At 48.5% G+C, this 19,296-nt stretch overlaps 1 protein-coding gene across 4 annotated transcripts in view; it reads left to right on the top strand.

Annotated features, from left to right (window-relative positions):
• Med27 (mediator complex subunit 27) overlaps positions 1 to 19,296 on the top strand; it is a 201,915-nt gene that overhangs the window by 127,701 nt on the left and 54,918 nt on the right. For all 4 annotated transcript variants that reach the window (XM_008843973.3, XM_008843974.3, XM_008843975.3 and 1 more), the window contains exon 4: positions 10,179 to 10,272. In XM_008843973.3, the coding sequence (XP_008842195.1) occupies positions 10,179 to 10,272 (94 nt within the window). The remainder of the gene's footprint in view (positions 1 to 10,178; positions 10,273 to 19,296) is intronic.

A 19,296-nucleotide genomic window follows, 5' to 3' on the forward strand; every position in this document is an offset into this window, starting at 1 on the left:
AGAGGGCTCCTGGCAGTTTTGATGACCCAGTGCAGCCAGTTCCTGGTAACTTCACAGGTAGGTGGGACTATTGCCCTGACCTTACTTCCTACCTCCCACATGTCCTGTCAAGGCCTCCCTTAGACCAAACCCAGCCAGAAGGCAGAGCGCAGAGAAGCCCATGGGTATGGTCTACATGGCATAGCCTGTCAGGGCCCAGCCTCCCAAGGAGATGGTGGTCTTGGCCAGGCTTGGAGTCGGGGGCTGTCAAGAAAGTGAACAGGAAGCAGCTACTGCTGCCTTTCTGCATTGGGGGCAAGGCAGAAGTCAGTGGTCACAGCTGACTCCTACCACTAGTCCATGTGCCCTTACCCTAAGCTGCCAAACCTCTGCTGGATGGTGGCATGCAGGGGACAGTCATCACTGTAGGCCTGGAGTCCTTAGCCAGATCTCAGGATCCTTGGCCATGCCTGCTGTTGCCCAGACCCCACTGGAGACCAGAGGGCCAAGTCTAGTTCCTACCCCTGTATACACCAGCCTCCTGAGCACAGTGCAGGACAGAGAGGGGCAAATGAGGATTCCCACACAGATCCTTGCTTGAAACCAGGTCTGTTCACTCTAGTAGACCTCTCTCCTAAGCTGTGTTTCAGGATCTTGCCAAAGTGAGCAGCCTGTCCTCTCCCAAAGGCCTTGGGAGGGGAATAGTGAAAGTGGCTCTCGTTACTAACAAGAGTGGAGTTGGGTGTTAGCACAGAGCCTAAGAGAGCTCCCTGTTCTCACAATGTTCTTCGAGCTGTGGTCGAGTTGCTGAGGCTTTGTAGTCCTCTGCTCTGAACAAAAGCTCTCAGCTTTGTCTGTAGAGGATGGTAGTGTTCACATGTAAAAGGAGCAGCTGATGCTAACTGCTTACTTTGAGCTGAAAGGTTTCTGTGTTGCATTATTTCTGGCAGTTCTCAGGACCTTATGAAGAAGATACTTTGTTCTTATTTGTGAGGTGCAAAGACAAAGCTGGAGAGGCCTAAGATGAGGGCAGAGGGGGCGCCACATCCCCTCCTTTCCTAAGACTGTGCCTGTCTCCAGTGGTCATTTATCAGGTGTCTGGTGGACTTTACCTTCTATCATGGTGGTCTGCTTCTAGTGACCTAGATAGCATTAAGCAGCCAGATGTGCGGACAGGTTTTGGTGTGTATTGTGAAGTTGAGTAGTTTTTATCTGGGGGCCATGGAGAATGTTCCGTTTAGTGAAGACCTACAAGGGTTTGGCCTAGGAGGAGCAGTGGAAATTCACTGAGATGGGAAAGACCTGGCCAGGGAATGTCTGGGCTGACTCCTGCCAGTGCTGTGTCCTGCACAGCCAGCTGCCCGTTATTCATGCCGTCTAGAAGGGGAGGGAAGGCACAGTCTTCCCGGGCTGTGCTCGCTGTTGGATGGCACTTCCTGGCTTAGAGCATTTGACTATAGAAAAAGCAGTTACAAGGCTAGGTTCAGTTTACTCTGTTCTTTTCATCTTGATCCAGTGTGCTTAAATCAGCTCAGTTCACCAAACGTTTATTGAGCATGTTTTATGTAGAGAGATACCCCAGGGGCTAGAGATGGGGGCCTTGGACTCTCTCTTGAAAGAGATTTCTGCTGAGCGAAAACATCACAAAGTGACTATCATACAAACAGCTCGTTTTCCATTTCCTAGAGCTCATTGATGCCTTGGGACAGCCAGTGCATTTGCCTTTTTGTTCTGACAGAACCAATTATACGTTCAGGGATGGTGATCGCTCAGAACGCCACTTCACAATGTATGTTCTCAGGGTCAATAAAATACCACACAGAGATAACATCTTGTCTGTATGGGTGCAGCTAACTGACTTACAGGAACTGGTTGCCACCCCAGAACCTTCCCCAGAAGAGCCAGAGGTGAGCAGGCTGGTGTGCACATGACCAGTCCTCAGCTGTGACTGGGGACAAGAGGGGACGTGCTAGGATTGGGAGGGTGTATGTTGTCCCCGGGGCCAGCCTTCTCCTGGGCTGAACTGTCCGGTCCCTTTCACCACCCTGAGCCATCCAAGAGGCAAGTGTCTTTCACCAGATCCCCCAGAAACGCAGTAGCTGTTATGAGTGTTTTGGCGAGGAGGGGAGGGTTTTGTTGTTTCCCTCCCTCTTCTGAACACGTGAGGGTTTGCTGAGAAGGTAGTCGAATTACTTTTTCCACAGCTTAATTCATCGCCTGCAGGTTGGGAACCACAAGATATCTGAATAAATTCGCAAAGCAAGAACAGAAATTGAGGCAAGCACTGCCTTTTAGCTATAAAATGAAGCGCAGAGCAGGTTCCCCCTCTTTCAGCCCGTCTGCTGCCAGCTGACTTTACACTAAATCACAAACCCACATCCTAGAAGTTACAGAAACTTGCCATAGTTGTTGGCTCCTCTGGATCCAGCCCTCCATTGTGAAGGAAAGTGACTTACAAGCAGGACTAGAACCCCGAGCGACAGGCCACCCTAGAAAGCTCCACAGTGGCCATCCAGTCCCTGCAGTCAGTAAAGCCCTGGATGAACAGAAAAAGGGAAGATCATCAGTTGACTTCATTTTGTTACTAGGTTTTTAGAAACTTTCCCAGTTGCTTTGTAACCACAGGGTCCTCACAGACCTATCAGGGATAGGAAGCAGTTTGATGTATAAGAAGCCCTTGAAGAGGCTTCCAGGGACATGGTTCTGGGTTCAGTTTACCCCTTAACCAGGCAGTCGCCTCGGCCAAGTTGTGGAATTTTTTTCTGTCCTTTGGCTAGCAGGAGTTTTGCCTTACCCCTTGCTTCTCAGAGTTGGTGAGAGTGAAGGAGGTAGATGGCAGAAGGCTTTGAAAACAGAGCTGGGCTGTTCTCAGCCAGCCATCTCCCACAGATGCACCTGTGAGAGCCTGCCTCAGACTGTCCTCTGTCCACCTCCACTGCCAGGGCTGGCTGCTGCTGGGACTCCATCCTGACTACCTGACACCACCCCTGGATGGTGGTCACTATCTACAGCTGCAGCCTTTGGTGAAGATTCGTTAATGCATAGCATAGGAATAGTTTGCAGAGTTCCTTCTTGGCTCTAAGTCACTCCAAGAGGCACGTAAGGATTGTCCTTTCCTCGTGGTATTTGCACTGTTTGGTTTATGAAATGCCCAGGAATCCAAGAGGCTGCTGGCCGACAGACAGCAGAGAGCTGCCAGGCCTGGCTGGTTTCAGTGTGTGCTGGTCTCTGAGCAGTTCTTGGGGATGGAGGAACGCTTTGCCTGCTTGTCCAAGCGCTCCAGTCTCCGATCATTACTTCTGCCCCTGCTTTTTGGCATAAGTTTAGAAGCACTAAACAGAGTTTAGAAGCACTAAACTCTGTTCATTTCTTGAGAGAACAGCCGGACATCCTGCACAGCCATGGTGCAGACATTTTGTGAATGCTGACACGAGCGAGTTTGACCTGCGCTTCCAGTCTCCTTCAGCATTGGTAGCTGTCGATCCTGCCAGCCTCATTCCCATCTAGTAATTAGACAGCCCCCATCTGTTCTACCCACTGTCAGAGGCCAGGCAGACTCAGCAGCATGGACAGGCGAAGAGGGAAGTCCTCAGTCACTTTCAGATCTTGCAAATGGCTCCCTTCATGATCACTACTGGGCTTTACCCTCTCCCCGAAAGGTGGTTTATTAGTATATGCATCCCCAACTCTGAGGTTGTGTATGGGTGGAGATGGAACAGCATGTATTTTACACACTGTGTGGGGTAAATGCTATTTAAATCTGGCTGGAGCTGCTAAGCATCACACTATCATGAGATCATTGGCTTGGGGCCAGATTTGAGTGTGGTTTGTTGGTGGGTTTTTCCCCTCTCTTTTGAGGAGGGGTCAGACAGAGAGCTAAACCATCTGTCCAATATATTATTTTAAGTCTTTAATAACAAATAGTTTGCAATGGATCTTAACATGTAGAGTAAAAAAATGAATGTTTTGCAAAAAGCGTTATCTTGAGACACGTCTTCCACATTCCCTGTTGTCATCTTTGGTATCGTCATCCCAATTTGGTAGTGCCCGTCTTTGTTCTGCTGTTTGTGGAATTAATTAGTTCATTAAAAGCTGTGTTTTAAAACTGGTATGTCAGTACAATGAGCTTCTTTTGAAGGCTCTTGTTTCCAAGAGGCGCTGGGTTTCTATGAGAACAGAGGCAGGAATTCTGTGGACACACGTTACCCACCAGACTTGAAAGTCTCTGCTGTCTTTGAGGTGTGTTTTGTAGCACGCTCTGTCTGCTGTTATGAGTGATTTTCAGTGGCTGATGTAGTGACCTCGGCCATGCCTAGCACCTTCATCTGTAGAGAACTTTGCATCCGTTGCATAATGGCCTGGTTTGGGTCCATGTGGCAATCTCTTAATGCATTGTCTACCTGTTCAGCAGGTATTTAAGAAATACCAGGCACTGTGGCAAGATGCTGGGATTCTGCACCTTGGAAGAGGATGGTCACATGATCCTAGAGAATCCTGGGGCAAAGCAAGGCTCTAAAGAAATACTCGCTCCAATTGTGTGATGACAGATGTACAGAAGTCACAAAGGGAATTGGACAGTCCATGTGAGGTGCATGTGCTACAGATGTGGGCAGAGAGGGTGTCAGAGAAGGCTTTCCTGAGGAAGTTAGTTGCACACAGAGGAATGACCTAGGCATTGGGTGGGAAGAGCTATACATAGAATCTTATAGGATGAGCCTGCTCATTGGGTGGAAGGAGAAGGCCAGCTGTGGCTGGAAGGTAGCAGCAACTAGACTGTAGGGGTGTACTTGCCCTCTGAGGACCTGAGACTTAAGTTCCCCTCTGAGCCCTGCCTCAGTAGTGAGCTCTTTCCCTAGACAAGGGATGGGTGATGTGACTTTGCCCCGCAAAGTTGGTTGCTCATAACCAGGCGACCTCTGATGTCATGGAAATAGGTCCTTGACCTTGTTGGAGAGAGAAGCAGTTGTTTAAATACAAACGAACCAAGAAGCAAGTTCTGAGAAGGTATGGGGAAAGGGAAATGCCTGCACACTGGTGGAGGGCATGTAAGTTAGTATAGCTATTACGGGAACTAGAATGGAGGTTCCTCGAGGGTAAAAATAGAACCACCATATGATTTAGCAATCCCACTACTGGGCAATCAGTGTGCTGAAGAGGCATCTGCACTCCATGTTTCCTACAGCGTCAGCCACGCAAGTCAGGACCTGGAATCACCCTGTGTCCATCAGCAGATGAGTGGATAAAGAACACAGTGTGTGCACAGCTGATACTCTTAACAGGAAGGAAGTCCTGTCAGCCTGCATAGACCTAGAGGACATTGTGTTAAGTGCAATAAGTCAGGCACAAGCAAAGATCACAAAATGTCACCTGCGTTTTGGTCAAATCTGAGAAAGTTGAATTCATAGAGCAAGTAAGTCAAATGGTGATTACCAAGGACTTGGAATGGGGGAGCAAATTAGGGCAATGTTGTCCAGAGAACACAAAATTTCAGTTAGGAATAAGTTCAAGAAATCTATTAGAGAACACAGTGACCATAGTTGATGACATTGTATCATATTGATAGACGAGAGGCAGAGGCAGGCAGATGTCTGAGTTCAAGGCCAGCCTGGTCTATACAGTGAGTTCTAGGTCTCAAAAAGACCAAAAAAGAAAATTGCTGACAGAAAAAATTATATATGAGGTAAAGCATAGGTTAATTAACTTGATATTAGCTATTCCATAATGTATACATACTTCAAAATGTGTACACGGTGTGCTGGATAGCTTTAGTGTCAACTTGACACACCTGGGTTGAGGGAGCCTCAATTGGGGAATTGCCTCCATTGGACTGGCCTGTGGCCATGTCTGAGGGGCATCTTCTTGATGAGTGATGTGGGAGGGCCCAGCCCACTGTGGGTGGTGCCACCCCTGGGCAGGTGGGCCTGTGTTGCATAAGAAAGCAGGCTGAGCTTGGACCAGGGGAGCAAGCCAGTAAGCAGCATTCCTCCATGGCCTGTGCTCCAGCTCCTGCTTCCAGGTTCCTGCCCTGAGTTCCTACCTTGGGCTCCCTGATGAACTGCGACCTAGGAGTTGTGAGCAGAATAAACCTTTTCCTCCCCAAGTTGGTAGTGGTCAGAGTATTTTGTCACAGCAATGAAGAACAAACTAAGACACACGGTAAATATATGCAAAATGTAATTTGTCAAAAAGTAAATAAACTCACCTAAAGGCTCCATTATGGAAGCATGGTTTTAAGATCTACAGAACTATCAAACTCGTTCCACATTCCTGTGCTGCTTCAGTTGTGCTTACTAGGCAGTGTGATGGAAGGCAGGAGGGAGGGACAGAGAGAGGGAGGGATAGATTTCACCCCACAAAAATAGCTTTACTGAAAACCTTTACCTTCCAGAAAGTTACAAAGAAAGCCAGAGTCCATAATTCTATAAGGGGTCTTGACAGGGATACTTAAACTGGGATCTGCAAATAGTCTTTAGGAGCCTATAAACTGCAGAAAACTATAAGTAAAAGGTATAGACTTGGGCTTAGTTTTCAGTTCCTTTGACAAGAGATCTGTGACCTAATAAAAGGAATTTGGAAAATCAACAGTTTTAGCATGTTTGCAAAAATGGGTTTTGAAAGAAATGTGTTATTCCCAGCAGGCTGATGTGGGGATGGCCGGCCACCCTGCGCTGCCTTGTGACGTAGTGTCTTGAGCTGTCTGCAGACTACCTCTTGGAAATGCTGTCAGGAGGACCTGGGTGAGAGGACCTCTGAGGTCCTGGTGTTCTTTGGCTCTCAAGAAGGCCATTTAAAGAGCCAAGCTGAGCTTCTTGGAGAAAATCAAGAGAATAAGGCTTAGGACCCAGGAATGTGTATTGAATCTGAGAATGATGTGTAGGGTTCTGCTAAAGAGAGCAGGGCAGGGAAACGGGGCTCTCTGGTTGCTTAAAAGTTATTTTCCTGCCTGAAAATACTGCAGTTAAGAGTCATGCCTTGATCTGAGCCTGTGGTTTCCGGTGTGCTTCCCGGCAAGTCCTTGGACCAACCATCAAGCCAACTCATTGGCCAAGTGTTTGAGTCAAGGAGAACCAAGCCGCTCCTCCATTTTCAAAAGCTCCTGTAATGTAAATGGGAACAGCAATCTTTCCAAGTTATTACCCTGTTAACAGGTTGACAGATATGTGCAAATTGTGACTCACTGCTCAACTTGGCACAAAATTAATGTCTTTCTGCGCCGCGTCTGCTCAAGTGTACACTAGTCAGCACTGCTGTGTTACTGCTTGTTTGCCTGTGTTCCGAAGGTAAAAATTAACGTGATTTGATTCTGCCACAGAGCAGAGTGTGACATATGGTGGAAGTGTGGGAGGAAAGCCTGCCGTTCCTACCTGTCCTTAGCCCTGCTCTCGAAGTGGGGTGCCAGCACACACCGTGAGCTCTGTGCAGACTCGAGCAGCACCCGCTGTCTTGGGAGGCAGCATTCTGGAAAGCACTGCCAAAGACCCCCCTGCCAGACCCCACCCTCAGCAGAAAGAAAGTAATTTTTGTCTCCAGACTTTTAATCTGGTGTGGCAAGCTTCTCATTTCTGTCGTCACTGGTGGCTGATTTGTATCTCGAAGGCTGGATCTATTTTAAAATGAAGTGTTTTGATTTTTGCTTATGGAATCTAGACACTGTTTTCCTCAGCTAAAGGTGCAGCTGACTCTCCCGTCTCTTTTTGGTAAACACATAATGTCACCTGTAACAAAGAAATCTGCATCTCCTTTATGTTAGACCTGCGCAGGGAAAACAGCCTCCTTAAAATTCATTTTGCTCAATGAAATCTTCAGATTGAGCTTACTGAGCTTTATCTAAGATCACAGTACAGGGAAGAAAGAAACCACAGAAAGCCTACCCATGGCCTCTCCCCCTTCCTGTGTTGGCAGCAGCTACCTTTCCTGGGAACTGTCTTTCCTCTGCCACTGCCTTCCTTCCCAAGTAAAAATTGCGTCAATAAAGGAGTCCAGAAATGGCCAAGGATGTTTGCGATTTTATTTGCCCACTTTGAACTCTGGCCAGGGGTGGGGTGGGGGTGGAGGGTTGGTTTGGAGTTCTAGGAAGAGCCTTGTGCCTTGTGAGCTTGGTTCCGACTCTGCACCCATTCCCCTGTCTTCGCAGCCTGCTAAGGAGACTAGTTTTCCAAAAGATGTGTAAAAACCTTCAAGGTGAAAGGTAGAGAGAGCAAATTATGCTGTGGCGTTTGTGCAGAACTAGTGCATATTCATTCACTTTCTCTGTCAGGAGCTATGATGGCTATTGATTGAGGATGGAACAGAAGACACTACCTGCCCCCTCACATTAGCATGTACTTAGCAGTGACCTCCATTCACATAGGACAGAGGCTGTTCGCCTCCTGAGTCTGAAGAAAGGGGTTTAAAGCACACATGCAGAATGAGAAGAGTGGCCAGGCCCGAATGTGGCCAGGGCCCGCTGTAAACTTCGGTGTGAAGACTTGCACGCCTCCTGCTGTTTCCGTAGCCATCAGGCAGTGAAGAAAGCAGGCTGACCTCCTCCTCCCCTGCAGTCCCCTCTGTGTAGCATTTATGCTTAGAAGCCAGGCTGTGTTGTGAGGCAGTCTGGGGTCTGCGGTGACGGCAGACTTCTGTTTTGTAGTCACCCAGGAACCACCACTTCCCAAACAGCTGCCTCTTCACAGAACGGGGCCTTACCTTTAAGAAATGCCTTCGGTTCTTCCTGGGCAAGTGGAGCTTTTGACGCTGGAGCTCAGGTGGTGGTGTTCCTGTGAAGGGACAGGTAGCTGTCGTATGATTCTGTGGGCTCCACCAGTGCTTGAAGATCTCAGAGCCCCTGCTGCTGCGTCTTCCAGGAGCACCCAGCCACCACCACCTCCTCTCGCAGGGCCCCGATCCCATCTGCCCACTGTCCTCCTTATTTACCAGACCTTCTGTAGCCTCTTCCTGTGTCAGTGTGAAAACCTGACAGGTCGATTAAGAGGCTTGCTTTCTGACTTTCTTAGCGGGAATGTCTGCGTTCACTTCTCAACAGATGGCGTTCTTCCATGCCGTGTGTCTCAGGAACTCCAGGTTTCATGTTGCGAAAGAAGAGCAACCCCTCTCCCCGAGAGCACATCTTCTATATGTCCCCGATGTAACAGGCATGTAATTCAATTTGTCACACCCAGCAGATGTGAAATCTAGCACAAGACCCTTAATAGATAGTTTTACATCGCTGTTGGTTTGTACATCCCCTTTGCATCAGTGGGACCGGATGGTGAGTGCAAATAACTGGTATGATTTCCTATCGGGGAGCTGAGCCAGACTGCACTGTGTGCTATCCGGTGCATTCCCAGTAAGCCTCCACTTCGGGGAGAGCTCCTCTGCAAAGAGGGGAGCATGAGCAGAACAGGCCCTGGGGTGGAGGGACCACCCACCAGAGCACTTGGCATCCCTGAGTCCTTGTTAGGTACCCGGCACCATGCCAAATGCTTGATGTCAGTGGTCTCAAGTGAGTGGTAAGCCCTGAGGAATACAGGCTCCACTTGGGCCAGCAGAGTGGACGGTGCCCTTTGGGAGGATAAAAATGGATTGTTAGCTTGCCTGATACGTTCAACAATAGTGAGAGCAGTTGTAGAGTCAGCTAGAGAGTTGGTAATCTTTACATAGAAAGCTAACCAAATGAAAACCAGAGCAAACCAGAAAGTCAAGAAAGCAGAGCTTGGCCGTCAGATCCCACTGAAGATTCTCCTGAAACAGAAACATCCTGTGGATATTGCATAGAAGAGATTACATATTCAAATGAAAAACTAAGTTGCATTCAGAGCATTTTATGTAAAATATACATAGCATCACTGAAAAGGGGGTTCACTCTAAGAAGGCATGTCACAGGAGGAACAAAGGTGCATTTTCATAAGGAGCCTATAACCCTGTTTGTCTTCTTGAAAATGTATCAGACTAGAGCCAGGTGTGGTGGCGTATGCCTTTAATCCCAACACTTGGGAGGCAGAGGCAGAAGCTGTGAGATGGAGACCAGCCTGGCCTATATCATGACTTCCAGTCAGGCTGGGGCTAGAGTGACCCTGTCAAAAACAAACAAGCAAATAAATACAATAAAGTACCAGACCGATGAAAACACATGCATTAAATGTGAAGCAAAGATCTTGGTCCCTGTGGATTTAGTGTTCTCTGTGACTCTGGTTCATTCATGTCCTTCTTTTCCCACCTAGATACGTTGATGATGTGATCAGCCGCATTGACAGGATGTTTCCAGAAATGTCCATCCACCTATCCAGACCCAATGGGACATCAGCAATGCTTCTGGTAAGATCTGCTTGCTTGTTTTAGGGGATATGTGGAAGAAAAAGTTGCCTTCAAAATCCACTCTTGCTGGAACCAGCTCAATCAATAAAGCGCCTGAGTTTGGACCCCTGGGACTGATGTAAAAACTGGGTGTGGTGGCCTGCACCCGTCCTAGTGCCGGGCAGATGAAGACAGGGGTCTGGGGGCTTGCTGTCCAGGCAGTCTAGCTGAATCATCTAGGTTCAATAAGAGACCCTGCCTCAAAAACGGTGGAGAGTGACAAAGACATACCTGCACATAAATGCGTGTCCACAAACACGTACACATGAATACACCGCACATAAAAAGAACTCTCTGTCCTGTGTTAAAGAAGTCCCAGAGACTGGAAATGAAATCCCAGTTCAAGGGTGAAAATGGGTTTTTTCCTGACATTCGTTAGGTTTTGAAACCAGGGAGGAAAGGCACAGTAAGCCGGTTCACCTCCAGCCATTCCATGTGCAAGCATCCATGTCCCAAACAACGTTTGGGTGAATGTCTTATGTGTTCCCGAGGGGGCACATTAGACGGGAGAGATGCTCAGCCGTGGGATCCTGCTAAAGAGAACGTCCTGTTACCACAGAGCCAGCTTCTATGGGAGTCCTTACAGTGCTCACGTGTGGGGGAAAGCACCTGACCCTTTCACCAGTGACTTCTGGTTTTGTTCTTTCTTATTTGGGTTTTCGTCCAGAAATGTGGCCTCACCGTCCACTGATGTTTGTATTTTCATGGATTCACCAAAGACAATGTTTTGGAATCCAGTGACTCTGAAATGTGTCACGGTGTCCGTGAGAAGGTTTGCCAGTGTCTGCGTGGTGATGAGTGCCTGAGGAGCCCTTCCCAGGACACAGGATGCAGGGGGCACCACATCTCATGGCAGCAGGGCTTCTGCAGGGATGGACTTTGGTGGGTATCGGCAAGGCGAGGCTCTTCATCTCGCCACCTTGGTTCCCCTGTGGCCTCCCCCGTGGTAGCATTTTCTTGTGTATAATCTTACAAATCCTAGTCACTCAGATGGGCCATTCTGCACCCGGTCATTGATCTTAGGAGAAAGGCTGATTGTGCGTGCAAACTTATTTTGTCCTATGAGTGGAAAGGATGTAGCTTTCCAAGTGTACAATATTTCATTTGCGACATTCATCTGGGCAATGTGCTGCTTTTCTGTAAAAATCTTTCAGCTAAGAGAAAACGAGATAGTACAGTATTCTTTTGATAGGGAAAGAAAGTAATTTTCTTTGTATAAAAGGTATCTGTCTGCAAAACACACAGTATTTCCTGCCTCCCTCAAACGTACCAATCATGTGTGTAAAGATGCTGCAGACCCCACAGAACACATAGATCCTGCTTTTGGAGTCTTTGACAGGGGCCAGAGAGTTAATGAAGATACAAATGAAGCATCCTCAGCAGTACAGGTTTGTTCACGTTGTCTGGGTCATTGAGCCTCCATTCCATGAGGAAGGTAAGAATTTGGCATTGAAGGGAACAAGTGGGGTGAGCAGAGGCAGGCAGGCCGAGGCATTTGAGTTACTCCCACCTGACATGGGAACCCATCAACCTCGGCCACCTGCTCACAGAGCTTCCATTCTGGAAGGCTCCATTCAGGGGAAGGATCCCACATTACAACCTGTGCCTACCCAGCTAGGGGCTGTTGAGGTCTGTGTGGCTCTGGTGGGCTACTGTCACCTTTTGTCAGTGACACAGGACAACGCGGCCAGTGGTGCTTTTGCTTATAGTTGAGCTGGGTGATTCGGTGCAGTCTCATGGGCGTATACTGACAGGACAGCCTCATTTCGCTTCTCATCAGAAGCAGTGGTGTTTCTAGACTGTGCCTCTGGCACACCATCTTCTGGATAGAAGTGGGAGGGAATTGCCACCTTGTGGTGGGGGTCTAGGCAAACTACCGCCATCTCCTCACCACCTTTGCCAGTCTCCCACTCCCTGACTTTGGTAGCCAGGGTTGGAGCTCTGCAGTGTACCACTGTGCAAGGCATAGACAAGAAGAGAAAGGGCTTTCTGGAGATGGATCTAGAGAGTTCTATGGTGTACCACTGTGCGAGGCATAGACAAGAAGAGAAAGGGCTTTCTGGAGATGGATCTAGAGAGTTCTATGGTGTACCACTGTGCGAGGCATAGACAAGAAGAGAAAGGGCTTTCTGGAGATGGATCTAGAGAGTTCTATGGTGTACCACTGTGCGAGGCATAGACAAGAAGAGAAAGGGCTTTCTGGAGATGGATCTAGAGAGTTCTACGGTGCACCACTGTGCGAGGCAGAGACAAGAAGAGAAAGGGCTTTCTGGAGATGGATCTAGGGAGCGCTGCAGTGTACCACTGTGCGAGGTATAGACAAGAAGAGAAAGGGCTTTCTGGAGATGGATCTAGAGAGCTGGGCAGCAGGTGGGACTGGGGAGAGGGACAGCTGGGGGCTGTTGGAGCAGGACAGGACAGCATCTCTGCTGTCCTTGACAGCATCCTTGACCCTCCTGAAGCAGCCAGCAGAAAGCATCTGACTCACTTCATCAAGCTTGGGTTTTGTATGGCTGCTTTGTGATGCTGGCAGTTCACGGAATAAGCACTCAGGCCCAGGGGACAAACGCTAGGTTCCATATCAGCTCCAGACATGGAACAGTGTCCTTCTGGGTTCCTGGATCCCAGGGCTCAAGGTCTCCCACCCCTGTTAAACAACCTGGAAGGGACCTCCTGTGGGCCTGACTGGGCTGCCCTACAGAGTGGTGAGGAGCAGAGGGAAAATAATTCCCCAGGGAAGATGCAGGGCTGAGAAAGCAACTCTTTATGATAAATGAACAACAGCACAGACAGAGCCTGTGGCTTACACAGCACTTACCTTATTTGATCCTCCCAGATGCCCCAGCTGTGTTCATCTGACAACTAGAGGGCTGGGACTCCACCCTACCACCAAGTCCCAGGATACCAGCCTCCTCTAAGGTGATGGCATGAAAAGACTTTTTAGACTACCAGGCACCAGGACTCTGTAATGTGTATATAGATTGTAAAGCTCACCACTGTGTTTGAGAAGCAGGACAGAGCCAGCAGGTGCTCATCCCCAGACCCTGCCTTAGGCCTCCTTCCTGAGAACAGCCCCTCTTCTCCATTCTAGGCCAGTGTGCCCCCTGTGCATGCGTCCCTCCCTGTCATCGTCATGAACTATATTAAAATAACAAACATTGTACTGCGTGCTGTATTTGCCATGTCCTGTTCTTGGTCATATCTGATGGCTTGACCATCATTGTCACCTTACAGTCCATTCCGTGACAGCTCACATGTCACATTGTCACCTTACAGTCCGTTCCGTGACAATTCACATGCTCTTGCTTTTGTCAAGGCATGTTGGGATTCCTTCCAACTTTGCATTTTAAATAATGGGGAGAGTACGCCTCAGCCCAAGCCCTGGAGGCAGTACAGGTCCTTCCTTAGGGTAGGGTACAAGTGTAGACAGCTTTCCTAGGAGCCACCTGAGTTGTGAAATGCCCAAGCACCAGAAACAGTGATTGCCTTGGTACCTCAGGGGCATGTTCCATTGAGCTTGCTGACATTCAACGCCGAGTAAGTAGAAAGGGGGTTCTTGGCTGGCTTGTGCGTCTGTGAGGAAACCAGCAGTCACCGAACCGGCCGGCCCATTGACAAAAGGCAGGTTTGTGAGAGCCCCTGTTGGTGCCCTCGCTTTCCAAACAGTTGCTGCCAGGCAGCCTGCAGTTCGGAGCCCTCAGCCTTTGTTGGCAGCCATGCCACTGTTAGAAGGCACAACGAGAACAGGGCAGGTCGGCACTTTCTGAGCTTCTGTCTTAGGCAGGTGAGGTGAGCTTGGTTCATCTGAAGCCAAAGTAGCTCTTTGTTGCTGGCCTCGAAGCACCAGGGCTTCCATCCACTCAGAAACAGGAGCAGTCCTCCTCTACCCAGGAATGTTCCACCCGGAAAAACATACTAGAACCTTCACCCTCAAGTTAGTACATGCTAGGACCCCATAGGTGCCTGGTAAATATTTGCTTGCTGAGTGCAGGAATAATAGAAGAAAAGCCTGGTTGACTTCCACTCATGCTCCTTGGCCCACAGTGGCTAGGATGGAGATCTGCTCCTGGCTCCTCAGAAGAGAAGGAAGGAGGGATTCAGAACTAGCATGATCCCAGAACCTACCGGACAGCTGCTGGCGTGGCTGCCTCTGGTGTCTTTTTGCACTGGATCATCACCTGTAGCCTCTACACTCCAAATCTAGCTAAGTGGCATGTAAGCTCAGCCTCATGCATAATCAAGGGTAATGGCTGTCTCTGCTCGTCTGGGAGTTCTGCTGTTGTGTAAGTTAGTAACTCGTGATATAATGAATCCTCTTTCTGTTCTTTGAAGGGATGAGCTCAGTCATCCAAAAATAAATCTAGCCATGTTGATATTTAGTTTCAGTTAATCTACCGCCTAACATCCCATTATTAATTTTCCTCCAACAGTCAAAATATTGTAAGAGCTTAACTGAGTCAGAGACTGGAACAAGCTGCTGGCTTCTCTCATCATTTAAAACATTATAATCTCCAGCTTTTGACTGATGCACTAGGTCTAAGAATATAGGAAGATAGAGCTCCACGATCTTTTAATACTCTTTCTTTAGATGTTACTGGATTTACAGAACCCTAAAGCTCACTCGCCCCTCTCTCTAAACCACACTAGCAGTCCTTCAAGATCCTCACCACACCGAGCCGAGCCTCAGTGGCACATCTTTTCTTGAACTATCGGGCATGTTATTCTATCTCCTCTGCCCCCAGCTGTTTGAGACCTTGCTGACTTGAATTTCTCCACTGGGCTCATACCTGAGTGGGCCCAGACTCACTGGTATAGTTTCCAGCAAATGCATCTTCCTGGTGGGCTGCTCAGAAATCCTGAGTCAGTGGTTCTGGGTGGAGCCCCAGATTTTCACCTCCCATGTGCCCCAAGAGTATCTTAAGCTGTGGAGTACATTTTGAGAAACCCTGGGGAGGTGACAACCAGGAACACACACACACACACACACACACACACACAAAGAATCACTGCCCTGAACATTGTAAGCAGTTCTGCCTCTTGGAGTGGGTCCAAAAGAAACTTTGCCAGGCAGGATTGTTTATGATACAAAAAACCCAGAAACAAATCAAATGGCCATCGATGTTCCCTCGAAGACCGTCCTTCTGGCAAGTCCCTGCCCTGGTGTCAAACTGACACATGAGCTATGCTACAGAAACACTCCTATTAATCAGAAAATTCTCTCTAATCACCAGGCACAGAGGGCATAGACCTGGCGCCAGAGTCCCCACACTCCTGGGGCCGCTCCTGAGGGGTAAGAAGTGAGACCAGCCACTGTTCCTGAGCTGATACTGGAGTGCAGAGGTTAAGGGTGCACAGCAGGCTGGGGAGGGGCAGGGGTGCTGTGGGTTGCAGGCCAGTGTCTAGGACCCAGGACCCTCAGGAAGGGTCCAGGAGAGGCAGCCCAAGTGAAAAAAGAGACTCACAGGAGCAACTGGAGGCCAGGGTGGATGGAGTGTAAGAACCCAGGAAGGAGGGAGGACAGGAAAGCACTGAAGCACAGGGGTGAGGGATAGGGCTCCCGGGCGGTGATAGGACTCAGAACAAATTTGGATCTATCCTCATCTTTGATTGATGACATATGTTGTTGCTGATCCAGGCATGACCCTTTCATGTTTTTGTTTAGTGCTGTTGGGGAACTGGAGAGATGATGGCTCAGCAGTTAAGAGTGCTTGCTGCTTTTCAAGAGGACCAAAGTTTGTTTCTCAGCACCCACAACAGGCAGCTCACAAATCACCTCTGAGTCAGCTCCAGGGGATCCAGTGCCCTCTTCTGGCCTCCATGGGCACCTGCATGCACATGCACATACATTAAAAAATAAATTTAAATTCTGCAGTCATGTTGAGCCCTCATGCAGCCAGAGCTAGCCCAGCTGTCGTTCCCGTTCTCCTCTCTTGTTGTCCCTCTGGGGACAGGCCTTCAAGTTCCCTTTCAGTTCAGCATATCAGGAGCTATCACATGTTGTCTTCAAGGACTCATTTTTCAGTCAGCTTTCTTTGTTTACTCTATTTCATTCAAATTGTTGGTGTATTTGTCTTGCTGATGGAAATGTTCCCTTTCTGAGCAGACCCCATGTAGCCATCGGTTTCCATCAGTGGTTGTCCACTTTGCTTCTGGCTTTTTCTTTGGTAGAAGCAGTCCTGTTCAGAGCAGTCTTGGTCCTGCTCTTTTGGTCTCGATGGCTAAAGTCTCTTAAAGTTTGCTGCTTTTCTCTCCTGTGTCAAGTATCTCTTGGGTCTGCCCTTCAGCGTGGACTTGCTTGGTTTAGGGCAGTGGTTCTTACTGTGTGTTTATTGCCTCATAAGAGACATGTGGCAATGCCTAGAAATAGTTTTACAATGGCATATTTGTGGGTAGAGACCAGAAGTTCTGCTATGGGTGGTCTACAGTGAACAGGAGACGCCCACCACCAAAGGGCCATGGTCAGGAAGCTTGGCTCAGGCACATGGGTGTTCACCGTCCCATGTTCCTATATTTCCCAAATGGTTGCGTGGATTTATACCCACCAGCAATTCTGGGACCAGATTTTCCTCACTTACAGAGACTTAGACCATACTTTTAGCTGCCCTTCAGACCTCCTGAAGGCCATCCATGAGAATTCTGGGCTGCACTAGCAGCGGTCACTAGAGCGATCCGAACCCACGTTCAGCACACTTGTTACTAGGTTGACTGTTACTGGGGTTCTTTGTTAAATGTTTTTTACGTTAAGATACCATTGAACAAGCCTTATAAGAAAAAAATGGTCTTTCTATGTCTCCACTTTTGAGTGTGTACATATGCTGTGTGTGTGTGAGCAGGAGTGTGTGTGTGCCATGTGTGCCCTTGTAGTGGTCCCAGGTGTGTGTGTGTGTGTGCCGTGTGTGCCCTTGTAGTGGTCCCAGGTGTGTGTGTGCCGTGTGTGCCCTTGTAGTGGTCCCAGGTGTGTGTGTGTGTGCCATGTGTGCCCTTGTAGTGGTCCCAGGTGTGTGTGTGTGTGCCATGTGTGCCCTTGTAGTGGTCCCAGGTGTGTGTGTGTGTGCCATGTGTGCCCTTGTAGTGGTCCCAGGTGTGTGTGTGTGTGCCATGTGTGCCCTTGTAGTGGTCCCAGGTGTGTGTGTGTGTGCCATGTGTGCCCTTGTAGTGGTCCCAGGTGTGTGTGTGTGTGCCATGTGTGCCCTTGTAGTGGTCCCAGGTGTGTGTGTGTGTGTGTGATGTGTGCCACAGCGTGCATGTGGTGTGGAGGTCAGAAAACTTTTAATTCTTGAGATAGAGTCTCATTATGAAGCCCTGGAATTTACAATATAGACCAGGCTGGCCTCAAACTCACAGCAATCCACCTGCCTCTGCCTCCTGGGTGCTGGGATTTAGGATGTGTGCCATCATGCCTGGCCCTCTACCTTTTTTAAAGATAGGCTTTCCCACTGAAAACAGCAAGTGTTTTAGTGAGACTGCCTGATCAGCAAGGCCCAGGCTCCCCGTTGCCACCTCCCATTGCTGGAATTGCAGGTGCACCACCCACACCTTGCTTTTACTTAGTTGCTAGGGATCTAAACTCTGGCCCTTGTCGCTACATAGTGGACACTTTACCATTGTGCCATCTCCCCAGCCCCCTTTCTCTACTTTTTAACACATGAAGAGAATTTTACCAAATCTGGCTCTGAAGGTATTTCCCAAAGTCCTCTGTTTAAGGTAGCAGTTCTCAAATCGAGATCTGAAGCTACAAGACTGCAGGGACCCTCCCAGGGGAGCCGTGAGCTCAGACCGTTAAGATTGTACCTAGTCCTCGCTCTCCTTTTCCATTCTTACTGCTTCACATGTTTGCAGTGGGGTTCTCCACGGGCTCCACAATGGCAGGTGACATCATCATGCTGCCCTCCTAAGGGCTGCTGTGTTCTTGTGTTTTAAACATCCTCCAGTTCTAGGGACTAGAGAGATGGCTCAGCGGTTAAGAGCACTGGCTGCACTTGCAGAAGACCCAGGTTTGAATCCCAGCATCCACATGGTAGCTAACAACCATACAATTCCAGAGGATCCAATGCCCTCTTTTGACCTCAGGCATTGCACAACACGGACATACTTAAAATACATGCAGACGTAACACTCATACTCATAAAAGTAAAAATAAAAAATAAAAAAAATCCCTCAGCTCTGGTTTCTAATAGCGTGCTGATAGCTGTACCCCACAGACACAAGCCTTGTTGAGATCTTCATAATGTTCCAGAGTATGAGGCGGACCTGAGACCAAAATGTTGAAAGCTGCTGCTTTAAGGAGAAATGGGTTCAAGTACCACAAATGCTCAAAACAGATGATGCGGTGGTCCATGCCTGCTCAGGAGGCTGAGGCAGGAGGATTACTTGAGATTAGCCTGTAGAGCATGGAAAGACCACATCTCCAAAAGGGAAGCATGTTCAAAATAATATATCACAAATCTCAAAATTGTCATTCTAAAAATGTTTGTTATAATGGAAGTGTCATAATTGGAAATTTATCAGTAACTGAAAACCCTTGAGTTAAAATCAATCAAGAAATTAAAAAGCGGAGCTGGAGAGATGGCTCAGCAGTTAAGAGCACTGACTGCTCTTGCAGAGGACCTGGGTTTGATTCCCAGAACCCACATAGCGGCTACGAACCGTCCTTAACTCCATTTCCAGAGGAATCCAAAGCCCTCTTCTGACCTCCACGGCATTGCACGACACGCAAGAAATTAAAAAGCGGAGCTGGAGAGATGGCTCAGCAGTTAAGAGCACTGACTGCTCTTGCAGAGGACCTGGGTTTGATTCCCAGAACCCACATAGCGGCTACGAACCGTCCTTAACTCCATTTCCAGAGGAATCCAAAGCCCTCTTCTGACCTCCACGGCATTGCACGACACGGGTGCACTCACACACATGCAGGCAATATACTCATACACATAAAATAAAAATAATACATAAAATATTTTTTTAAAGATTTAAAAAGCACAAGAATGT

This window comes from Nannospalax galili, unplaced genomic scaffold (genome assembly GCF_000622305.1).
Source record: "Nannospalax galili isolate Female #2095 unplaced genomic scaffold, S.galili_v1.0 scaffold300, whole genome shotgun sequence".
In the NCBI taxonomy this organism is placed as follows: Eukaryota; Metazoa; Chordata; class Mammalia; order Rodentia; family Spalacidae; genus Nannospalax; species Nannospalax galili.